The 26,045-nt window shown below is 31.5% G+C and overlaps 2 protein-coding genes across 2 annotated transcripts; one reads left to right on the plus strand and one right to left on the minus strand.

Annotated features, from left to right (window-relative positions):
• Positions 1-4,268: 4,268 nt before the first annotated feature.
• On the minus strand, positions 4,269-5,360 carry LOC144549307 (F-box protein At2g26160-like). The gene has a single exon (XM_078298025.1). It carries the CDS (start codon positions 5,358-5,360, stop codon positions 4,269-4,271), a length of 1,092 nt encoding a protein of 363 aa, XP_078154151.1.
• A 10,555-nt stretch (positions 5,361-15,915) lies between these two features.
• Positions 15,916-18,355, plus strand: LOC144549308 (F-box protein At5g07610-like). The gene is made up of 2 exons (XM_078298026.1): positions 15,916-16,006; positions 16,984-18,355. The coding sequence occupies exons 1-2, from the start codon at positions 15,916-15,918 to the stop codon at positions 18,132-18,134; spliced, it is 1,242 nt and encodes a 413-aa protein (XP_078154152.1). The 3' UTR covers positions 18,135-18,355.
• Positions 18,356-26,045: the final 7,690 nt, after the last annotated feature.

The following is a 26,045-nucleotide window of genomic DNA, read 5'->3' on the forward strand; positions in this document are numbered from 1 at the left end:
GGCACAAGTATATTGACTGATCTTAGGTACTTTTGTTGCCAGTATGATATGCCCATTGAGTCATCTTCAAAGTCTGGTAACTCGTCAATCAATTGTAATGACCTAGCTCTGCTGTCTGGTTAAATATAAAGTTATATCTGAAATAATTTGGGAGAGAAGGTTGCCCTTATGGGTGCTATATTTCTCTGTTTTTTCTTATTATTTCTCCTTTGTTTATTGTTTTCTGCTGTCAATCCATGACGTAGTTTCAAGTGCATAACCAGGCAAACAATAAAGGAATAAAAATTAGACTCTGGTAATAGACTTACAAGAAGTTGGAGCTCTAATGTTAGGAAGCGGCTCTGTATTAGGCAATGACGACTCATTATGGTTAAAATTAGAACTCTCTGTTCCACTGCCTGAGGTACCCACCAGATTCAGACCCAACAAGCCAAGTGACAACTGATTCTCCTCATTTTCATATGATTTACCATGCTGATTGTGAACCTGATACAAGTTCTTTACCTTGAGGGATCCTTCAGTGCTGGCTTTGATATCATCTGCTCTATTGGCTCTGGAATTTGTTCGCCTATGTATCGAGACATAAATAACTAGTAATAACACGTAATGTAGTCGTCTCGTGTTTTCTATCATTGAAGCCCATTCTGCTGACTGTGCTATCCACTTTAACAAACGAATATCCTCTATGATATTGGTAGTGGAAATTTCGTTGTTCTCAGAGACATTATTTTCTAAGAGGTCGAACCTTGTATTCCACAGTAGCCATATACTTTTTTGTGGATCAAAGTCTGTACAAGGAAAAGAACAATTAAATGCTTAAACAATTTAGGCATCAACTTTTTTGCTGAATTTCAGCAGCACAAAAGAATTCAAAAACATATATTGAATTAGGAAATGCACCACACATAAGGCCTAAAGGGCTAAAACTCGAAGATGCACACAACGGAATTAAGTTAAGTGACAGTATAGTACTACAAGAATTAAGTCTCAGAAAGATTTACGAAAGATACCAAAAGAGAGAGAGAGAGAGAACAAGATTTACGAAAGATACCGAATGAGAGAGAAAAAAGGCATACAAACACATGAAATCTTGGTTCGTCCAAGATTTTCAAGAATTAAGTCTTGACAAAATAAAAGAAACAAACCGTTGCTCCTGAGCGTATGAGGGTCCTTGAGGATGCTACCCATGTACAGCAAGTGTTGCTCTTTGGATGGTATTCTAGTTTGATTGGCCACTTCCTCTTTGAAGTCCTCCACTGTAAGATCAAGGTTGGTTTGTATGGGAACCTTCCTTTCTCTTTGATGCATTAACTGAATTGTGAGAATAACGGGGCAATTTTCATCATTGGAGCCTTCGCCATTGAAGCCCATTGCAAACATGAATACAAAGAGAAGGTATGAGGGATAGATTTCAAAGAACTGTGGCGATAGAGTTTAGGCTGTTGTAGGGAGGGAATAATTTAAGTGACCGAAAGGAGTGTGACTGTAGGGAACGGAGAGTATTATTAAGTAACAAAATAATCCGAGAATTCGCGTTAAAAGTAACAAAATAATCCGAACCATTCAATTTGAGTTAACACATCTCAAAATTGGACCCTCTATTATTTTTTATTCGGTTAAGGAAATATTCACTCAATCTGGTTTGACTGGTCAATGCCCACCAATGTTGTAAATATACATATCCAACGCAATGAGATTTGAGGCAACAAATATTTTCTGAGCAACATAATATTCTTTCAAATGTTGATCTTGTTGGTCATCATTACATTAATTTGTTGGAAAATAAATCAATATAAATAAGATTCAAGGCGGATTTTTTTTTCTTACTTGGAGCTATCGAGGTCTCCTCTTTATTGGATTAAACGAAATATAAAAGTATTTTTTTATTATCGGTAATATTCTCTTCGGCAATAGACATATCCTCAGAAATAATAACTTATGTCAATTTACTCGTCACCTTCTATCTTACAGTCTGTGCAGCATCACACGTCTAAAAAATTCAACTTGTTGGCACTGCCCGACACGTGTTCCAAGCATATATTTATAACATAACACGTCAGACTCTACAACACAACACGTACGGATTCAATACACTAACGAACCACCACATTTTTCATTTTAATTTGTACTTGTTTAAATTGCATCTAACTTTATACACACCCAATTTAAATTATATAAAATATGTCTACATTTTTACTTTAATTATTTTATTAGTAGTCACGATTGTCAAAAAAAAATAATGTTTATTAAAAGAAAAATAAGAATTTTGATGACACAAAGTTGTTAAGACTTTTTTGTTAACATTATAAAATAAAAAATTCAACAAAAACTCAAAACTTTAAATCTCGCTCTTCTTTATAGAAGATGCATTCATATTTAATTAGGTTTGAGCATCTTCATCCCAGCAACTCAAATGAGTTTCTAAATATCTGTTAATCATTTTTTAGAAACTAAAGCCTTTCAAATTTCTAAACTTTCACATATTTGAAATTAATTTTAGAGTTTCTATATATTAAGTCACGTCAACAATAAATTGAAAAGGACAAACAATTGGAGTCAATCATTTGAACAGCGAGGAGTTTAATTTGTAAACAGTTTCTTATATAAAGATTTTTTATCTAGAATCAATGTATTGCGGTTTAAATGCAGCTTATTAGTAATTTGCTTGTATTATTTAAGAATATGCATATATATATAAAGGAACATAATACTCAACTCTTTGTAATAATTCATAGGTGCTGGGAGAGCCCAAATGGCAAGGTGAGGAGCTACTACATACAGAATACAGGTAGTATATTCCTTGCACTGCAATTCCTTTTTCATGAACTAGTTACATAATTAAATACTTTTTTCTACTTCAATTAGGAGAGTATTTTAGGAGGCATGGCTTAGGCCAAATGACATCGTAATGATATATCAAGAAGAGACGTGCATGCTGGTGAGTTCTTCCATTTATTATAAGAAAAATTGTGTTCATATAAAGTTATATTAATATTAAAGTTACTTCCCCTACAAATTAAACTAAAAATAATATCATAATATCAAATTTGCAATATTTTCACACTGTCCGTAGGTACATGTCCAACTGATTAAACAACATGGTTAAATTTTCAAGAATTGCATAAATTTAATCATGAAATCATATATATGGCACTGTTATTCTAATATTACAAGTTCATTAATTCGCTACAGATAATACTTAACCTAAAGTTGGAAGTTGAAGGCGGACCGAGCATTATTCGTGTTGGCTACGATGGACAAGAGCATACTATCTTACATTGAAGATGTGGAGACACAAAAAGAGGCATGGGATGTCTTTGCCGCGCTGTTTTCATGGAAGAACACAAATCTGTTGCAACCACTACTACAAAAAATATTTTTTCCATCGCCCCTTTACCATCGGATGTGCATCCGCACAGATGGTGTATGTCACGAGTGGCAACGCTGTAATTACTTTGAACTTTTTGCCAACTGTTGAGTCTAACCAGCTGATGTATATATATGTGTGTGTGTATCTACGTATATGTATATATATCCCGAGGAGGGATTCACTTACAACATCTTACAACAATTTAGTTTCTTGATTTTTAAAGTTCAAATAGTCGATCCAAACCGTTCAACAACATATCTATATTAAAATGTGCTTGAAGATCAAAATTTATATATTTTTTGAATTATTTTTACTATTTATTAAGTATTTTACAAAACTATTATTTTTAGACAAATCTGAACCATTGAAATTTGTTACATTCCGCATTGTTTTCATTATTAAGCATTTCAAATTAGTTATTCTATTGTAGATTGAAAAAAATGGTTGCTGATAGCTTTGCAAATTGCCATATTTTGCTTCTTTTAATTAAGGATGTCATTGTCCATATCTTTTCTTCTTCTTTTTTGTTTCAAGCTGAATGCTAATTTTCACAATACATCGGGATCAAAATTAATTTTTACTTGAGAATTCTTATCAGGAAAATTACTTACCTGTAAATATCGATACACATAGCTCAAACTGCAACAAAAAGTAATTAAATCATACTAAAGTTCCATAAATGTTAATTTAACATCCACAATGATCATTCCTGACACATCATTGTCTAATATTGTCTAATATGAATATGAGGACTAAAACATGCAGAAAAAAAAAAGTAACTCGAAAGCTAAAAAAAAATACATCAAACCATAAGAATAAAAGAACGGGACAATAATGTCGAAAGAAACAGCTAACTAGATTAACTTTCCTTTATAATTATCTTAAAATGCATTGGATGTCAGATATGGTTTAAAGTAGGCATAAACCAACTAATGCTAGTGTTGTTTTTCCGATTGAAAGGGGTGTCGATAAATTTTGTTTCACCATTCTCTACATCATACATATTGATCACACGAGTCTGACCTAAAGAAGATGTTGATACCTTATTTATGAAGTAGATGCAGTCTCCTTTTAAACCAGCAAAATCACTTGCACTGAGAGAGAAAGCATGACCATAACCCAGAGGATTTTCAAAGAACAACATTCGGTCTCCAATGGTGCTAAGCTTGACCCAACAAGGATTTCCTTTTCCATTGCCAAATTCGAGACGGTGAATGTAAAATTTATAATGCGTCCCCTCGTAGGATTGATTATAAGCAATAGTCAAAATTTCACCACAAGACTCAACAAGGTAAGGACCTCCAAAGTACATCTTTGATATTTTTTCATAATCGGGTGGTGGTATGACATAAAGCTCTCTATGGTTAATAATATCCAAAATTTTTGTCACCCCAGTTTGAAAGTCTACCCTAAAAAGAAAACCCATCAAATAGTGACAATTGTATTGACACTCGTGTACTCTAGGTCTAATGATCTCCCAATTGTCATCACTAGGTTTACAACGGACTGATATTTCATTCTCCGAGACATACATATAGTCATCAATTTGAAAAATCGGAGGATTAGACCAAGAAAAATTGATTGTGAACAAACATGGATCACAATCATATCGAACAGGGAGATGAACCTCTTTATTGTTAAGGGGATTTAGAAGAGAGAAGCTATTATAATCACCAATTTGACTAGTGAGCATGTAAGCACCGGAAGGTTTAAAGAACCTCCTGCTAGAGGAACCGCGAGCACGGATGGTGTGTAATTTCTTGGAATCGATGGAGTAGTACTGCAAATCGGTCCCTCTGCTGACTCCGAAGATCCAAGGAAATTGTGGGGGGAGGTCGGATACGGAGGAAGAGAAACGCCAAGGCTTACATACTGCTCGGGATCGAACGAAAACACATATGTCAGGAATATTTTTCAGAATGAGCAGAAAAAGTTCCATCGGAAGGTCCGCCCAATTTCTTTCCATTTCAATTATCTCCTTCTTCTCCATCATGCTATGGCACCTTGTGGTGGAAACGAAAAGGCTAAGAGAGTGAGGTATATATAATTTGGTTTTGCAAGGTTTTTGTTTTGTAAATTGGTAATTCGGTATTAATGATATGCAATTTGTTTTGTAAATTTTTTCTTTAAATAACATATATTTTTTTTTTCTAATAGGAGATTATAAAAAGAATTAAATCCAAGCTAAAGTTAGAGTCGGGTTTTTCAAATATGGACAATTTTAAATACTCCGAATTGTAAATTTAGAAAAAACAGAGGTAATTTAAGGAAAAGCATATCTTACAAAAGCTACGTACAATTTTAGACATATTTACGTAGATTTTATAATATTTCATAATATTTTTACTTAACAAAATATATACTTACCTATATGAATAATTAGCTCCATCATGACAAGTGGACGCAATAAGTTTCATATGTAATGATAGACCGACGGTTATGATCATGTCCATTTGTTGTATCTTTTCTATTTTTGTATTGTTGAGGTACTTAATTTTAAAGTGATCTTGAAGTATTTTCGAATAATTGAATAAAAAGTTTTAAATAATTAAACAAAATCTGAAAAATTAATATATCATTTTCTATGAATTAAATGAATAACATCAATTAGTAAAATAAATATAAATATAAGTGAGAGAATAAATTTAGTTTAAGAGAGGTCATGTCTATTATGTTCTAAAAACAGAAACGTGTCCTCTCATTAAGATTTAATTAATCAATTATCTATCGGAAAGGTTTGATTACGACCAAATATTTGGAAGGAAGCGTCTAATTGTCCACTGCTAGTTGTGCACAGTTTGTCCACAGAAAAACTGACATTTGACTTGCGCAAATACTGTAAAACTACTCCTTCATGCTACATATTTGCATAATATATCACATAAAATATGTCAGTTAATAAAATGTCAACCAGCTAGTATTCAAAGTGGTCCCAAGATTGTTAGAAACAAATTGCAAATTGCATAACAGGACAAAAAAAAATGTACTTTCAAATGGACCACTTGCTATATTTTCGGAAATTGCAGTTATAGGAAGTTATTGGCGTTAGTGTTAGTTATTAGCAGTTATTTCGAAAAACACGTGATAAAAAGGCAAAATTAAACTTTCCGAATAATTTTTTAAATTTGTTTTATTTGATGAACACACAAATAAATCATCAAAATAATGAATACCGTAAAATTGACCCCTTTAACTATAAAAATAAAATGTAAAAACTATAAAATTTCAACAATATAGAATTAGCAGATGAAACGATAAAATAAAATGTTACAAAGTATCAATTTTCAAAACTATAAAATTGTCAAGTTAAGCTCTGAAAACAAAACGTAAAAACTAAAAAAATTCAATAACGGAAAATTAGCAGATGAAAATGTTAAAATAAAATTTAAAAAGTATTAATTTTCAATATTGTAAAATTGTTAACTTAAACTATGAAAACAAAACGTAAAAACTATAAAATTTCAATAATGTAAAATAAGCAGATGAAAACGATAATACAAAATTTCAATACTATAAAACTGTCAACTTAAACTATAAAAACAAAACATACAACATACAAAAAGTCAATACTGTAAAATTGCTATATGTAAACTATAAATCAATTGCATGTAGACAACATCCAGAACATTAAAAATATAAAGTCAAAAAAATAATAGTTCAATAATATAAACTGACATATCTTAACTACAAATATAACAATTTCAAACTGTAATACAACATTGTTCAACAAAACACATCTGTTCAAAAGCATCTGTTCAAGTGAAATAAATAAAAATGTATTAAAATTTTGCCATTTCAGCAATAAATTGATCAAATCCACACTATAACACTAAGACACATGTATTGTAAAATTAGCTAATCAAACATTGTAAACCCTGACATATCAAGTGAAAAAAAATCAAATGACGATAAAATTGAGCCATTTCAGTAAGAAATTTCAATATTATTACACTGAACCGTTTCAATACACTGTGAATAAGTACTAAAAAGAAAAATAAGAACGAAAACCTTTGGAATTTCGCCTTCTAGTGTCATCAGACACCTCGTCACTTGTTTAACTAAGAACTTGGGATGAAACACTTTTCGCCTGAAAATGGTTGTAAAACTCTTCATAGAATCTTGTAAACTGCAATATGAAATACTACAAAACCAAACCGTTCCTTGTACTCCTCAGGCCACTCGTTCGGTAGCGGCTAACAATTATTGTAGATTCCACTGGCGGCGACAATTGTTACCGCTTCTCAGGCAGTGTTGCATCGGCACCTGGCCGACCTTCCCGTTCGGCACAATATAAATATTGTAAAATCACAAGATGCATATTGTACAATCAAAATGTGAATACTGTAAAACAATAAGGTTAATACCGTAAAACAGCAATATACGGTCGACCCATCAAAAAATTATAAAACCAAACCAGATCGATAGATGACATTTAGATCAGATCAGATCATATCAGACTCAAATTATTTCCAGATCGGATTAGAATCCACTAGGAGAAATGAAATGGTAGCAATATAGCTTGCCGGATACGTAGAGCGCATTAATGAAGTTTTGGTTATGACTTCCAGCAAATTCGAAAAATTTGATTTATCATAGCACAAAGAATCAAAAAAAGAATAACACCTAATTGTTGATAACCGATTAAAGCACAAGTATTAATATACTTAGACAGATGTAAAAAAATATTGATTAAAATATTTATCACAAGTATGATAAAAAAGAAAATTCATTCATGTGCAAAAGGCATCCATAAGATTTACGAATTAAATAGGATATCGTACAAAGCATTCAGAGTTACCTTTAATTATTTATTCGCCTTTCTATACGAATCAAATAGGATATGCATCCGTCAATTATTTATTCGCATAAGGCATCCTAGGATTTACGAATCAAATAAGAAATCGTACAAAGCATTCGAAGTTACCTAGTGTGGCGATGGTCTGATCAACACCGTCAAAACAACCTTTACGATTTCTCTTTTGATTATCGATATCTTGATGAGAGAATTCATCATGGAAGAACACTTTGTGTATAGTAGGTTGGAGAAAGGTTGAACATAGAGTTATTTTTGCCTATCGTAGATGAAAATCACAGAAGAAAAAAGATCACCAAATATGTAGAGGGGAAGAGAGAGGTTGGAAACAACGCTTATACTGGAAAGAACGGAGGGAGGAGAGAGAGATCAACAACGAGCCAGCAATAATAAGAAATTTGTTTATATACGCTATTTGAGTTTCCGTTGAAATGTGGGGACCAGAGTCGTTAAAACAAGTTAAACGGGAGTGAATAAGGCACCGTGGACAAAATGTGGACAGTAGAAGATGGATAAAAATCTTTTCTCTATTTGGAATTATAAAATATTTTAGAGAGGATATATCTTCATTCTATTATTATGCACGTTGGGTGTCCGATCCGCCAACGGCTACGATTGAGAGATGAAACTTCGGATTTGATCTCAGCTCTCCAATTACATAATTTGTCTTCTTTTGATTAAATGCATCTCTTTTATGTATAGAAGTCTAAATTTAGTTAAAAACATACCCACCACATGTGCTGCCACACGATACGTTACAATTTAAAATGAACAAATTCTGAAATATAGCTATATATTTATTTGTTTCCTTATTCCTTTATTTTCATATTTTTTTCCTCTTCAATTGAGAAGACTCCACCTTCTATTTTCTTATTTATTGTTTCCTTACTTCTTCGTTTCTATACGAATCACAATGGAAATCATTTTTTTTTAATTTCCTTATTTTTCTTTTTTTTGTTTCTATACATATTGGTGTGGGCAATTTAGAATATATTTCCAATATATAATATATCAGTGTGTGTGTATTCTAAATTGGAAACAAAGAAGAATATAAATTGGAACATGTGTGTGAATATATATTTTTCTTATAATATGTGTGTGTGTGTGTGTGTCTACATCCTATACATACAAACGATAACACTTTTTATTTATGTTTTTTGATATCATATTATATGTTGATATTGAATTGTTGTATGATATTTGATATTATATTCGAATCGAGCTATTATTTGATATCATATTATATGTTGATATTGAATTGTTGTATGATATTTGATATTAGATTCGAATCGAGCTATTATTTGATATCATTGGTACTTAAAAATAAAGAATCATCACATCATCAAATTGTTATCAGATATCACGATTAAAGTTAATTAAAAATACATAATCATATAAATTTTCTATTAACATGTGTTTTAATTTTTAGATAATTATTATTTTCATTGATATATTTGTTTCTTATAGTATGTCCCCGTTGCAACGCACGGGTATGATACTAGTAAACTTCTATAAAGGAATTATAATTTTGTTTTTAAATTGAAGTCATATTTTACAGTTGTACTTCCAATATTTGTTAAGGGAGGAAATCTTTGTTGTTTGTTTTTATAAGTATTTATTATAAATGATTCGAGCTTATATTAGCCAATAATAAATTGCTATCTTTTTTAGCACATTAATAAATGTACTCGTGAGTCATGAAGCTTTATTTTTTGCGCAGTTCTTAGTTTATGTTTTTAATTAAAGTGAAGAGAGAATAGTTTTTCCTCCTTCAATTGGAGATTTGTAAATAGTGATGTAAGGTTAATTGAGAAGACATGAAGACAAAGTCTGGAAGCATTAATTTCATCATGACAGAATCAATATTGAAAATAATGTTTCTTAACTACTATGCTCATGCAACATGCATGTGAAAAAACTTTGTACATTTTCCATGACCCCCTCTATATATATTTATCTAATTATTTTTATACTTTAATGAGGATGTCAAATTTTAAGTTACAAGTTTTTATTTACAATAAAGCTAAAGATTATTCATAATATGTCCGAAATTAGTTGATGACAAATGATTCCAAACTCGATCGTTAATTATGACATTGGAGAAAACTATGATAAAATTTATTACTACGGTGGTTGGTTTTTTAATTATTGATAAACATGAACTTTATTAAAATACCGAGTTTGAAAATGTTAATAAATATTTAAGGTGATATAAGTTTTTGTTCAAAAAAAGTGATCAAATTGGTGATGTCGATACGCTTAATGGTAGAAATCCAAATCATGAAGGGGAGGATTTATTGTACCCATAACCCGCGTGGTAACCTGTTTTGAAAAATAAACTAGAATAATCTGATCAGCTAATAATTTCTTGTTCAACATTTTCGTTAGATATTCAACTAGATGATATTATATTAATTAATGTACAAACAGGTCTAATTGAATTAAGTTTTTTTTTTTTTTTTACTTATATATGGTGCATTTTTCTTATTATTTGAAGATCCAATAGCTAGAATACAACTTCATCTACTACTGCAAAATTATTAAGAAAGTCATGTTTAATTTATGTTACGCGCGTACGCTTTACAAAAAAAGATATGCACAATGGTAGCCTTCAATTTCTTTTTTTGAAAAATAGTGGAGATCTTCACCAATTTTATAAAGAAACCAAGAACATCTGATATGGTACATAAAATAGGTACCAAAATCAAATATTAAGAGTCTTGCAACCATCCATCTAAACTAATACAAATAACATCCATCATAACGAAAACAACATAACAAAAGACATCTACCAAAAGAAACATAACAACTGGCAACAAAATGCAATAAAAGGCAGTATCTAAACAATTTCATCCAAGTTCATCTCCTCTTCATTATCTAGTCATTCTTCAAACATTGGATTTGAAAAGTTGCCAGTTTCATATTCTAGAGTAGTAACCATGGTCGAATCCACTACCTGTGTTGTACCTGGACTTCTTAACAACATAACCAACTCCAAAAGGACAGAGTAGTAACCGAGTGTGTATCCTCTGAGATATCTCATATTTTGCATGACCGGCGTGTCCAGTGCCTATTCAGGGGTGACATATGGGTCATGTCTATTGTGTTCTAAAAAATAGCTAGGTTTGATTCCGAGAAAATGATGATGGTTATTACGAATTCGCATCCTCTGAGATATCTCATATTTTGCCTGACTTTTTGGAAAATCTCAACTGTTGCAATACGTTCTGTAAACTAAGTTTATTCTCGCACTTATTGTTATAATTATTTTACTAATTGATGGTATTCATTTAACATGGAAATTAAATGCTTTATTAAATTTTCAGATTTTGTTTTACTAAAATTCTGATTTTATTATTTAAAACCCTTTATTCAATTATTAGAAAATACTCCAAGATCACTTTAAAATTAAGTACATCAACAATAAAAAAATAGCAAAGATACAACAAATCGATATGATAACTGTCCGTCTATCATTACATATATTGGAAACTTATTGCGTCCACTTGTCATTATTTACCTAATTATTCATATAGTTAATTATATATTTCGTTAAGTAAAAATATATAATTTCTAACAATTAAAATATTATGAAATCTACTTAAATATATATGTCTAAATTGTAAGTAGCTTAATTTTATGGAAAATAAATCTGGTGTGATTATTGGAGAATCACAGGCCGGCGGACTTGCTTTTCCAAATTGATTCCTCTTTTTTTTTGGAATGCATAAATTTCAAAATCTGTTGTTTTCTATGCACAAATCTCAAAACAAATGAATAGGTGAATTTAAAAAAGCAGGGTACGAGTCTATGATTCTCAAAAAATTACAGCATATTTGTTTCCGCTTTTATAGGATATGTTTTTGCTTAAATTACCTCTGTTTTTCTAAATTTACAATTCGGACAATTTAAAATTGTCCATATTTGAAAAAACCGGCTAACTTTAGCTTGGATTTAATTCTTTTTATAATCTCCTATTAGAAAAAAGTATGTGTTATTTAAAGACCAAAATCTATGCCAAGCAACACTAATTGCATATCATTAATACCGAATTACCAATTTACAAAACAAAAACCTGGCAAAACCAAATTATATGTACCTCACTCTCTCAGCCTTTTAGCTTCCACCACAAGGTGCCACAATATGATGGAGAAGAAGAAGATAACTGAAATGGAAAGAAATTGGGCAGACCTTCCGTCGGAACTTTTCCTGATCATTTTGAAAAAACTTCCTGACATATGTGATTTTGTTCGATCCCGAACAGTATGCAAGCCTTGGCGTTTCTCTTCCTCGGTATCCGACCTCCCACCACAATTCCCTTGGATCTTCGGAGTCAACAGGGGGACCGATCTGCAGTACTACTCCATCGCTTCCAACAAATTACACACCATCCGTGTTCGAGGTTCCTCTAGAAGGAGGTTCTTTAAACCTTCTGGTGCTTACATGCTCACTAGCCAAATTGGTAATCGTGATGGGCTCTCTTCTAAATCCCCTTATTAATAAAGAGGTTCATCTCCCTTTTCGACATGATTGTCATCATCCATGTTTGTTCAGAATCAATTTTTCTTGGTCTAATCCTCCGATTTTTCAAATTGATAACTATATGTATGTCTCTGAGAATGAAATATCAGTTCGTTGTAAAGCTAGTGATGACATGTGGGAGATAATTAGACCTGGAGTACGCGATTGTCAATACAACTGTCGATATTTGATGGGTTTGCTTTTTAGGGTAGACTTTCACACTAGGGTTATAAAAATTTTGGATATTATTAACCATAGAGATCTCTATGTCATACCACCACCCGAATGTGAAAAAATGTCAAAGATGTACTTTAGAGGTCCTTACCTTGTTGAGTCTTGTGGAGAGATTTTGACTATTTCTTATAATCAATCCTACAAGGGGATGTATTATAAATTTTACATTCACCGTCTCGAATTTGGCAATAGGAAAGGAAATCCTTATTGGGTCAAGCTTAGCACCATTGGAGACCGAATATTGTTCTTTGAAAATCCTCTTGGTTATGGTGATGCTTTCTCTCTCAGTGCAAGTGATTTTGCTGGTTTAAAAGGAAACTGCATCTATTTCATAAATTGGATATCAAAATCTTCTTTAGGTAACACTCGTGTGATCCATATGTATGACGTAGAGAATTGTGAAACAAAAATTATCGACACCCCTTTCAATCGGAAAGACCACATTAGCATTAGTTGGTTTATGCCTACTTTAAACCATATCTGATGATATCAATGCATTTTAAGATAATTGTAAAGGAAATTTGGTCCAGTTGGCCGTTTCTTTTGACATGATTGTCCCGTTCTTTTATTTTTACGGTTTGATGAATGTTTTTTTTAGCTTTCAAGTATATAGACATGTATTAGTCCTCATATTCAGAACTTGAGGGTTGCTTAGTGTAAACTAGCTAGACAATGATGTATGATCAGGAATGATCATTGTGGATTGTTAAATTAATATTTGTGAAACTTTAGTGTGATTTTGACTACTTTTTGTTGCAGCTTGCAGCTGTGTGTAGAACTTTACTGGTAAGTAATGTTACTGATAAGAATTGTCAAGTAAAACTCTTAATTTGTTTTTCTTTTAAAATTTTGATCCTGATGTATTGTGCATCTATCTTGAAAATTAACATTCAGCTGAAAAAAAAGGATAAGCACAATGGCACTTAATTAAAAGAAGGAAAACATGGCAATTTGTAAAGCTATGAAGCAATTATTTTTGTTTTTCAATCTACAATAGATTAACTAAATAGAAATGCTAAATAATGAAAACAATTCAGAATGTAACAAATGAGATGCAAAAGGGGATTTTATTATTCATAGCAGTAAAATACCAGATTCAGAAAACTAAATGTGGCAACAAAATTGTTTTGGAATATCAATACTAATTAAATGGTGTGATTTCAGGATCTGACTTAGGGTAGAAGGAGAGAAAGGTAAAAGACAGCCAAGGAGGACTTCAATTCACTTGTCCTTTCCAAATTTCTAGTCCTCATCAATACAAAATCCAATATATTATTCTGTACTGCTTGCAATTAATTGCAAAGCCAATCTAAATTAAGTAAGAACGAAATTAAATTATTTCACTCAAATCTGTTGATGGTCTAAATTCACACACTAATAAAATCCATGGAAGAGACGTGGAACCGAAAAAAATGCTCGCCACTACATGTAAAAGTGACTTTTGCCTTGTTTATAAATTTCTTAGTTAATTTACTCTATTATTAATTACAATGACAATCGACAATCGATCCTGTAGAAAAGGAACCTAGCTAACTGTTTGTGATTCTTAATATTAGCATTTACATGAAGAGAAAATTATCCAACTATTTATTTGTAGGGTTTCGGGTAGGTTATTATGCAATAATTCTATTCAGTTCATTATTTGTTCACTATCCGAAAATCAAAATTTATGTGTAAATTAAATTTCAAGATAAACAGATTTTACCATTAGACGCGTAGTGTAAGATTCAAGTCCTAGCAGTAACCTTCTTCACTTCTCTACCGGTATCCACACGAATATTTTGACAAACAACTGTGAGCTGGAGTATCGCTAGCGCCAACTGACAATCCCCTCTTAGTATTTCGTTTTCTCTCTATATTTCTGCAGTGATGCGAATTCAGACATATTATATTTTCAGTTTCATCCACTAAATCAAAAAAATATTAATTAATTAGACACTTTTCGCGAGAGAAAAAAACGCATTTATGACGGTACTCCGTCACGAATAAAAAAAGCACATTTATGACGGTACTCCGTCGCAAAAAGTCACTTTTTACCCTTACGAAAAGTGTCAGTCTTTTGAAGTTGTTCTTCTATATATTTGTCTATTGTCATTGTAATTTTCAAAATTAAAACTTTGAAAGATTATTTATTTCGAGCATATATTTCGCAAAAATTATGTGGCTTTAATCCTTTAAAAAAAAATTAGTACAAACAAATTGAGATATCATCAATGATGTATCATTAATTAATCTCCAACAATAGACAAACAATACTCTTAATAGTTCTCTATATATATAACACATATCAATAGAAAAAGTTGAGTATTAATTGTTCCTTTATATGTATATTCTTATATAATTATAAGATAATAAGCTACATTTAAAAAGAAATACATTATTATTTATAGATTTAAAAATCTTATGAATATGTCAAAAAAAAAAAATGGAATCCCCATATATATACACTAATGGATTATATACTACAAAATCTCATCGTATCCAAAGAAAATACGCATTAATTGTTGACTTTTTATCTTTACAACTTTGCTTCATGATATGAGAACATGCATTTTGGGATTTTTATACAAGTTAAATCGTCAAATAACTTTTAAAAATAATAGTGATCAATGATGACAATACAAAAATATCCATGCATCAGGTCTCTTAAACAAATAATGATAAAGAAGAAAGAAAATGATGAATTTAAATTTTAAAGTAATAAATGCAAGTTGAAAATTCAAATAATACAGCTAGTTTGCACGACATCTTGCTGTTTTGTTGCAATAGAGGCTTTTCAAGGCCCTCAAGCCCAATTTTTTTTTTTTATGGTTGATGTTCTCGTTAATCCTAAAATTGCTCTCAAATTAATATTACCTTTTCTTCATTTTCCCCGTGTACTGTACTCTCTCTCTCTAGCTTCCCACCCTAACTAATTACTATATATATATAGTCGCTATTTTCTGCTCCATTTCCTGTCATTCATCGGCGAGGAGAAATGGGTTTTACGGTTCTTCGACAGTCGGAGCGGATCTGGAACAGGAAAATGGAGGCGCTCAACAGCATGCTCTGTCAGACGAAGAGGGAAGGTTAGCGTTTGCTCATATTCACTCCTCTCACCCAATTTTCCCTTTTCCTTTTTTCATTGAGATGAAATTGTATTGTTGTTGCAGAAATGCCATGGGTTTATTACTCTATGGTATTTGCTGAAATTGTATAAAATAACCTTCCTTGTCAAATCATCAAACAAAATAACTTTCTTCTAATATCTTTGACAAAATACCTATGTGGACCTTACTTTTCCTTCCTTCTCCCTCCCTCTTCCCTGCTACTCATCCCTGGAATTATTTATTAACTAATGCATAATTCTATTTTAAGTTAGCAAGTTTAAACAAACCATTTATAAATATTTTATATTGTCAGTTCCAAAATTGTACGGATGATTTTATTTTTTTCCCCATAATTACATAATTTTTTTGCAACTTATTACAGAAGCTATTTTTATACATGATCCATTACTATGTACAATCCTTATTATTATTATTAGAATGTTCAATATTTTGAAATAACTTAATTTTTCAAATTGCAAAAAATAATTTTTTTGGTACCTCTAAAATTTAATAAATTGAATAATATTTCTGTTTTCGCATTTTAGTTATAGTTAATTTTACCAAAATAAAGGGTATTTACTCGTGCCATATATTTTCATAAATTAGCATCAATTACCCTTTACATTGTGCCAAAAATCAGGTACATGGATAATTTTATTTCCGAAATAAGTAAATTTGAGTATTTGACATTAAAATTGACTAAAAAGATCAATGGCACAGTTGTACTTTCCTAAATTAAGGAAAAGAAGGAATTCTCAAGTCAAATTCAAATGGTCACTCTTCTTAAATAATTTATTTATTATCAAAATTTACATATTGATATTTCTATCTGATCAAGGATAGTTTAATTAGCAATTACACAAATATGAGGCAACTGAATATGCTTTTAATTAGTTTATATGAGAACGCAAATTGTAATACACTTTTTCTAAATCTTTTCATCTTTGATGGGTCAGGGGCAAGGGTACCTGCCTCAGCTCGGCGCAAGAGCAAGAAAAACATTCAAAGGCACAAACGACACACATCACTGTTCAACAAACTTCCAGATGTGTTGGTCACAGAGATCCTCTCTCGGCTGCCACCTAAATCCTTCTTTCGCTGCAAAAGTGTGTGCAAAACCTGGCTCTCCCTCTCCTCTGATGTTGTTCGCTTAAGCAAACACTTGCAACCAACCATGAGCGGTTTTTTCTACAACCAAAGATGTGGTGCCGCCCGTTTTGTTAATTTTTTATCATGTGGCATCAACAAGGTGGAGGTTGATGGAACGATGAGGGCCTTATCATGTCACGACCATTTGATGATACTAGATTGTTGTAACGGGCTTCTCATTGTCGGAGCCTTTAAAAAGCAATCAAAGTTTGCACATGACGTACATGTCTATAACCCGGCAACCCGGACTCTGTTCACCTTTTGGTACCCTAAACAACAAAATAATAATATCAGGTATCGAGTTTTTTCATTGGCTTTTGACCCTCAAATGTTCCATCAATTTCATGTAATTAGATTCACAGGCAAGTATAATGCCACAGTCAACTTCATTGACATTTTCTCATATGAGAGAGGCAAGTGCAAGCATCATAGAAAGTTGGTGTCTGACGGGATAATCAACTTGTATTCCAAGGGCATTTTTGTTGACGGGAGGGTTCATCGTTTAACAATTCAAAATGAAATACTGTGCATTGATCCGAACAATTGCTCCTATCAAGTTATCCACCCACCAAATCTGGAAAACCGTGCTCTGATTGAAATCGGACAGTCTCAAGGGGTCTTACATTGTATGTCTATGTGCAGGGATGAAAAGCTTTTTATTTGGGTTCTTGAGAGCTACACTAGACATGAGTGGACCTTAAAGTACCAACTAAGCCTTGATGCAATGTATCAAGTTCCCATGCCTAATTTCTATCGTCTTTGTCTCAATCACTTCAAGTGCCACGGGCACTTTGCGTTTCATCCTGAGAAAGATGTTATCTTTGTGCCTGCAGGAAAAAATGATTTTGTGTCACTTGATTTGAGCACGGGCAAAGGAGAAAAACTTGATAGTCTGGACAACAATGGACTTGATTCCTCTCTGTGTTGTTGGGTTTACATGCCTTGTTACTTGGAATGACTTGATTTCTCTCTCTTTAGATTCACATGTCTAGAGAGCATGATTTGGATTCCACAACTCTTCTTTAAAATGTGTAATTTGTTTTTTCTGCTGGGTTTGTGATCTAGGTTTTAGTACTATTGTTATTATATGCTATTAGTAATTTGCTTGGGACTGACTTTCTCAATGCTACTTTAGAGTTCTTATTCGGCTCGACTTTGGTATATTGGTACAACCTTGAATAAATTAATTGTGTAAAGCAATTGTATTGATTCATCAGACCAGTGTGAATTAATAAATTTGAAACTTTTTTTTTATTTCATTACAAATGTTGTATGGTTATTTGGCACACTCATATCAGTGGATTCACAAAAACTTAAATGTTATTATATGCAAGTAATTGTATTGATTCACCAAACCAGTGTGAATTAATAAATTTGAAACATTTTTTATTTCATTGCAAGTAATTGTTATTATATGCCATAAAGTCGACCGTTATCCACTTGTAGTCTCTACGGTAGCGCCGAGGGGATTGAATCGTCTGCCCCCAGAGTCACTGTTGGTGGACCCCCTAAACCCTAAACCCTAAATTCTAAACTCTAAATCCTAAATCCGGCCCCACCCCGCAGTGACTGAGAGGGCAGGATTTTCCTGCACCCCGGAGGCAGGTGATCTACTTCCAGCATCGAGAACCCATTTGCTTGGGAACCCTAGCCTTCTCACACCTAATTATCTGTATTGAGTAGGAAGAATATTTGTTTTTTTTTTCCTAAATTAAGCACAGGAATTTTTTTCCTGTTCAAACTTTTTGTTGGGTCAGGGGAGGGCATATAATATAAATTAGTAGACAATTTTCCTTTTCTGCTCAATATAAATCTGAGGTGTACAATTATCCAACCCTAAGTTTAATTAATTGATCAAATCAAATCAACTGGGAATTAATTAACAAATGAGACATATTGCAGTTATAATATTATTATTCCTTTTGATATATTATGACATAATTTTTATTAGAAGTATTGTATATATTATGAAATGGAACCGTTTCATATTCTTTCATTTTTAATTTTACAACAAAAGGATAAAATTAAATACATTATCACACGCAATTGCACCACCATAAATTCAACTACTGGAAGTCTCAAGGGATAAAATCTAAATAGGGCTTTCTTTAAGTTGGGTTCTGATTGAATATTGGCACGCTCCAAAAAATAATGGGCCTTATGAAAGCTATGTAATATATGTAAATATATTGGGCTTCTTGTTGGATGATATAATGAATTTCTGAAAGAAACTATTAGCGGGTTTCTTCGGATCCGGATCTCATAAAGTAGCCCAAAGTTTGAGTTTGGATTCGGACCGTTTGATCAGAATCCGGATAAATATTTAAGGGTTTCCATGACATTATGAAGTCCTGACACGTATAGTACAAGATTCGGGAATAATTTATTTTTTTAGTGATAGCAACCTGAACGTCAAATTATTTTGTTGACCGAATTATTTGTGAATTTTATGATTTTTTTCCAAATTTTACGAAATATTCATCAATTTTTTCCAAACTTTTTTTTGTGCTCTCTTGTTTTTCCAAACTTTTTGTTTTTGTTTTTGTTTTTTTCTGGTTTTTTTTGTTTTTTTTCCAATTTTTTTCCAAATTTTACGAATAATTCTAAATTATTTCCAAATTATATGCGAATTATTCTTGAATCACGAACTTTTAACCCCGTCAAACCAAATCCAAATAATTCATTTGTCACTATGCTGACACGTTTAGTAAATTATCCGGACTTATTAATTAATCCTTGTGTTAAATTTTATGGCAGTTGAGTTATATGGATCATCAGTTGGGACCAATAAATGATTAACATAATAATTATGAAGAGACAAAAATCTATCTTAATCTGAACGAAACTAGTGGTTAGAGTTTTTTGGAATTAATGTGTACATAATATAAACATAGTATAGTACAAGGATGGTGAATGCTTCATTGTGTATTCTTCCAATAGTAGTATACCCCGCAAAAAAAATAGTATCTTACCAAACTTAATAATGGCTACTCGCTTGCTGCCTTTGTTGCTATTTCTCCCTTTCTCAATTTCTTTTTAGTGATAATATTCATGAATAATTCTTTTTTTTTTAGTGAGGGAGAACTCAATGCTAAATTATTCTATTGATCAAACCTTGATTGAATTATTCGTAAATTTATGATTTTTTTTTCCGAATTTTAGGAATTATTCGCCAATTTTTTTCCGAACTCTTTGTTTTTGCTTTTTTTTTGTGCTCTCTTGTGAGACTAAGATCTCCGGTCCAAATAATTCTCAAATTATACGCGAATTATTTTGAATCATGAATTTTTGACTGTCAAACCGAACCCAAATAATTCATTTGTCACTACACTAACGCGTTTAGTAAATTATCTGGACTTATTAATTAATCCATGGGTTAAATTTTTTGTCAGTTGAGTTATATGGACCATTTGGGACCAATAAATGATTAACATAATAATTATGAAGAGCCAAAAATCTGAACGAAACTAGTGGTTAAGAGTTTTTTGGAATTAATGTGTAGATAATATAAGCACAGTATAGTACAAGGATTTCCAATAGTAGTATACCCAAAAATAAAAATAGTATCTTAGCACACTTAATAATGGCCAGAGAAGTGGCAATTATATAAACTCTTATGTTAAATCGGTATTTCAAAATGGCTACCTTAATAAAGAAATATACGAATATATATGAGAGAGTGCGAAGAAATATATCAAAACTTTTGTAGTCTCTTCCAAGTAAAATAAAATAAAATTGTATATCATGAAGAGCCAAAACAGCAATCTTAATCTGAACGAAACTATTGGTTAGAGCTTTTTTGAATAGATCTGTGTAGATAATATTAGCATAGTATATTGTATATATATGCATGGGGTGAGTGCTTCATTGTATTCTTCCAATAGTACTATACCCAACAAAAAATAGTATCTTAGCAAACTTATCATGGCTACTTGCTTGCTCCCTTTGTTGCTATTTCTCTCTTTCTCAATTTCTGCATTTGGTTTGCAAAACTTGCATGTGGTGGATAATTCTCTCATGTCAACTAATGTTTGCTCTTCTCCAGAAGGTATGCATAATATTTTCATATTTTGGATGGGCTGTATTAATTCATCTTAATAGCAAAATGTCTATTTCCAGTAGGGACAAAATATTACCCCAGTTTGAGTAACAAAATCCTTGACCAAAATTTTTGTTTTGTTTTATATTTATATAGGGACATGTAGTTTTACTATTAATGCCTCACACATATTACCTACAGATTTAAAATAAAATAAAATAAAAAATTCTTCATATGACTCGTGCTGTGCATAAAGCAAATCTGCTCTGTCAATATCTTTGCACTAGTGGAAAAACTGGAATCAGGATCGACCTATCTGGATCGGCTATAAGAAACAGCCGATACTAATACCTATCTGGATCGTTTTTATTAATAAAACCGATCCTAAAAACTAATAAGATCGGATTTTTTGGTCAACCGATTCTATTTTATGAACTTTTAGTAACGGTTCTTATTAAAAATCGATCATGATAAAATCATGATCGATTCTAACAAACAACCGATCCTAATTAGCATATATTAGGATCGGTTGTTTATAAAAAACCGATTATGATACTATTAGGATCGGTTATTTGAAACAACCGATCCTAATACTTTTTTTTTTTCAAAGTTGGTTCTGCAAAGCAAAAAAAAAAAGAAAAAAATAGTATTAGGATCGATTGTTTATAAACAACCGATCCTAATAGTATCAGGATCGGTTTTTTATAAACAACCGATCCTGATACTTTTTTTTTCAAAGTTTGAAAAAAAAAATAGTATCAGGATCGGTTGTTTATAAAAAACTGATCCTGATACTTTTTTTTTTCAAAGTTGGTTCTGCAAAAAAAAAAAAAAATTAGTATCAGGATCGGTTTTTTATAAAAAACCAATCCTGATACTAAATTTTTTTTTTTTTGCAGAACCAACTTTGTGCGGTGCGCTGTATGTAGTCTATATTCTTTTTTTTTTGCAGAACCAATCAGTTGTTACATTAATTTTTTTTTGATGAAAATTAATGTAATTTATATTATTAAAATTTATGTGATAATATAATTAATTATTTGACATTGATATTTCATTTTGAAGTCATTTTGACTATTGAATTTTTTTATACAATCATGCATGATGCATCAATGACTTGTGCCATATAATAATATACATAGGACTTGAACCCTTGTTGTGTGGGGTTGTGAAGGAACGAATATGAACATCAGCATTTGGTCGATCGGAACCGTTAAAATGAAAGAATGTCATATTAATTTCACCATTATAAAATTTGATACAATTCGAGATTCGTTTACTAGTTCATCAAAGAAAAACAATATAGCAACATCGCACGGCCGTAAATAGTTTACATTGGATCAAGACTTACAGTTGTCGGGCCTTCGGCACTTTTACGTTATTAATGTTCCATGTTATATCTTGATCATTTTAAAAATTATTACATGTCATTTAATTACAGACCCACCGTTGGATGATCATGCAGAAATGAACAGTCTGCATTCCATTTAACAATGTGATGCCATTAATAATAATAAAATTGTACAAAATTGATCATAGTAGAGTTGATTTGGCCATACAAACACAAATAAATAATTTTTATATTTTTCACATTTTTCTTAATATTTATCCGTGTACATGCATTACCAAACAGAAAAGAAAATAAATGGTAGCCGTTTGATGGTTGATAGACCATCAATATGAGTGGGGTCTACCTTAGTGATTTTTCTTATATATAGTATCAGGATCGGTTTTTTATAAAAAACTAATCGTGATAGTATTTTTTTTTTCAAAGCTGGTTCTGCAAAAAAAAAAAATAGTATCAGGATCGGTTTTTTATAAAAAACCGATCCTGATACTTTTTTTCTTTCAAAGTTGGTTCTGCCAAAATAAAATTAGTATCAGGATCGGTTTTTTATAAAAAACCGATCCTGATACTATTAGGATCGGTTTTTTATAAACAACTGATCCTAATATTATTTTTTTTCAAAGTTGGTAAAAAAAAAAATAGTATCAAGATCGGTTTTTTATAAACCCACTTAGGGTTCTTCTTATTTTCATTTCGCGCCTCTCATTTTCAACTTAGCGTCTCTCTCTGTGTCTCTGTGTCTCCCTCTCAAATCCTCAGTACTCTTTGTCTCTCTCCCTCTCCTTTGTGTTTCTCTCTCTCTCTTTCTCTCCGTCTCTTTCTCTCAAAGCTGAGCATCTCGCACCTCCGGCTCAATTGTGTCAGTTTTTAATTTTTTTTTTGTTTAAAAAATTAATTAATGGTGTTTGTATATTGTTTTACAGTCTTGAGGACATCTCGCTCAAGTTACTTAATCATCCGGCTGATCAACTATCATGGTATTAGCTTTATCTAATTTTCTCATTATTATACTTTTAAAACACATTTTTTGTATTTTTTATTGGAAAATGTTTTTCTATCTAATTGTTACCTTTGTTTTTATTTTTATGGTCTTTTTTAATCTCAAGTGATGTGATTGCAAAAGAGGTAATTATTGATTTTTTTATTGTTGTGCTTTACATTAATTGCATAAATGTGTTTTAATTGAAGAAATAGCCCAATTAGTCACTTGTATGTTTGTTAATTAATTTTTTTTTGGATTTAAATTTCTTGTTATAATATGTAATGCTTCACAAAATGTTGGTTCTTGAAAAAAAAAAGAATTAGGATCAGTTGTTTCAAACAACCGATCCTAATAGTACTAATAGGATCGGTTTTTTGAAACAACCGATCCTAATACTTTTTTTTTCAAAGATGGTTCTGCAAAAAAAAAAAAAATAGTATTAGGATCGGTTGTTTATAAAAAACCGATCCTAATACTTTTTTTTTTTTTTTTTTTGCAGAACCATCTTTGAAAAAAAAAAGGTATTAGGATCGGTTGTTTCAAACAACCGATCCTAATAGTTACTATCAGGATCGGTTGTTTAAACAACCGATCCTGATAGTTTCTATTTGGATCGGTTATTTAACCGATCTAGATTATTGTAGTATCAGTATCGCCTTCATCAGGATCAGTTGTATTCCGATACTAATATGCGTATATAACCGATCCTAATTCCATATTTTCCACTAGTGTTAACCCGAAATATTGTACTATTCTTCGAGAAGAGCAATTTATATCAATTCGGAATAGTGTGGTAGAACAACTTTTCGTCCTAAAATACCCCCGTCTATCCACCCTAGCCTGAATAATTATAATCTTCCTTTCGTGTGTCTCTGTTTACTCCACACGAGAAACAAATGGCCAAAAACCATATGCCGTACTATTTTGAATTTTAGTCTGTGCGCTGTATGAAGCCAAAAATGCTCTGTTAAATCTCGGCAAGGTTCTCTGTAATTCCTCCAGAGATCAGCTAGACCTTACGAATAGTAAAGCACTTCTCATAGTCAATCCATTAGCCATCCCCTTCCCCCTCTCTCTCTCAATCTTCACCAGTGCTCTTCTATTCCAATGCATTTAAGGAAATCTCCTTACCTAAATATGGAAGGAAGCAACATTCGCAAGGATCACACTGGGACCTTATCTGGGCAGCAAGAGTTTGGGATCTCTGGCGGGAGAGGAATAGAAGCCTATTTTCGGCAAAGAGGAAGGCAGTGCATCGGCTTATTATCATCAATACGACACTAGAGATAGAGAATTGGCGAATAAACATTTATGATAGAATTAGAGAATCTCGATGAGAGTTTGAGATGAGAATTACTAACTCCTTTGTATAAGTGTGAGGAGTTTATAATTTGTACATATTGAACTTGTAAATAACCTTCTTTTTATCATATGGAACTTGTATAGGTGTACTTTAAATAAATAAAGCTACGTCTAAAATTCTTCAAACAATGAAATTAATCCTTATCCAAACATTTTAATTTTCTTCCTTTCTAGTTGTAATGTAAAATTTGAATTTTTTTGGGTATATTCATCAGCTAAAAAAATAATCAAAATAAATGTATTAAATCAATGAAAAAATATTTTTATTTTTAAATTAAAACTCATATCATGGAGAGATTGACTTAATTAATAAACTCAAAAACATATATGGTAGCTCAAAACTTATCTCCATCTTGAGTTTAGCAACTAATTAATTAATTGTCCTGATCTAATCTCATTCCCTCACATCTTCAATAATTAGTTCTACTTTTTCAATAAATTAAATTAATTGTTGAGGAAAACAAAAATTTTGACTCCCAATTGCAAGTCCAAGTCTTTCGGTCAATTAAGCGTGTCCATTGGGCAAAATTCCCTCACATCTTCAATCATTAGTCCTACTTTTTTTAATAAATTAAATTAAGAATAATTATAAGAAACCCCCCACTTCCATCCCCCCATTTCCCCGCACTCTCTCACTTCCTTAACTACCATATATCCCCCCACTAATTTCACTAAAAGTTTCCATTTATCCCGCATTAAATTAGGCTGTCATTTAATATCAATCCCCGCATTAATTATGCCTTACTCTAATAACAATTCCCGCATTAATTATTCCTTTAAAAATAATATCTGCATTAATTATACTGTTATCTAATAACAATCCCCGTTAATAAATGCTTATCTGTTAATTGATGTTCTAAAAAATATTTATTATTATTTCTGAGAAGTATTTACCCTTGTAACATAGAGTATTTATTCATATAACATAGAGTATTTATCATTATGTTTGAGAGTATTTATTATTGATGTTTTACTGAAAGTTGCAAGTATACTTGAGAAGTATTTATCCATGTAACATAAAGTATTTATCCATATAATGTAAAATATTTACCCATGTAACATAAAGTATTTATCATTATGTGTCAGAGTATTTATCATTGGATGAGGGTATTGTTTATTTAATGGTCTCCAGATGTGC

This window comes from Carex rostrata, chromosome 35 (genome assembly GCF_964058835.1).
Source record: "Carex rostrata chromosome 35, lpCarRost1.2, whole genome shotgun sequence".
Lineage (NCBI taxonomy): Eukaryota > Viridiplantae > Streptophyta > Magnoliopsida > Poales > Cyperaceae > Carex > Carex rostrata.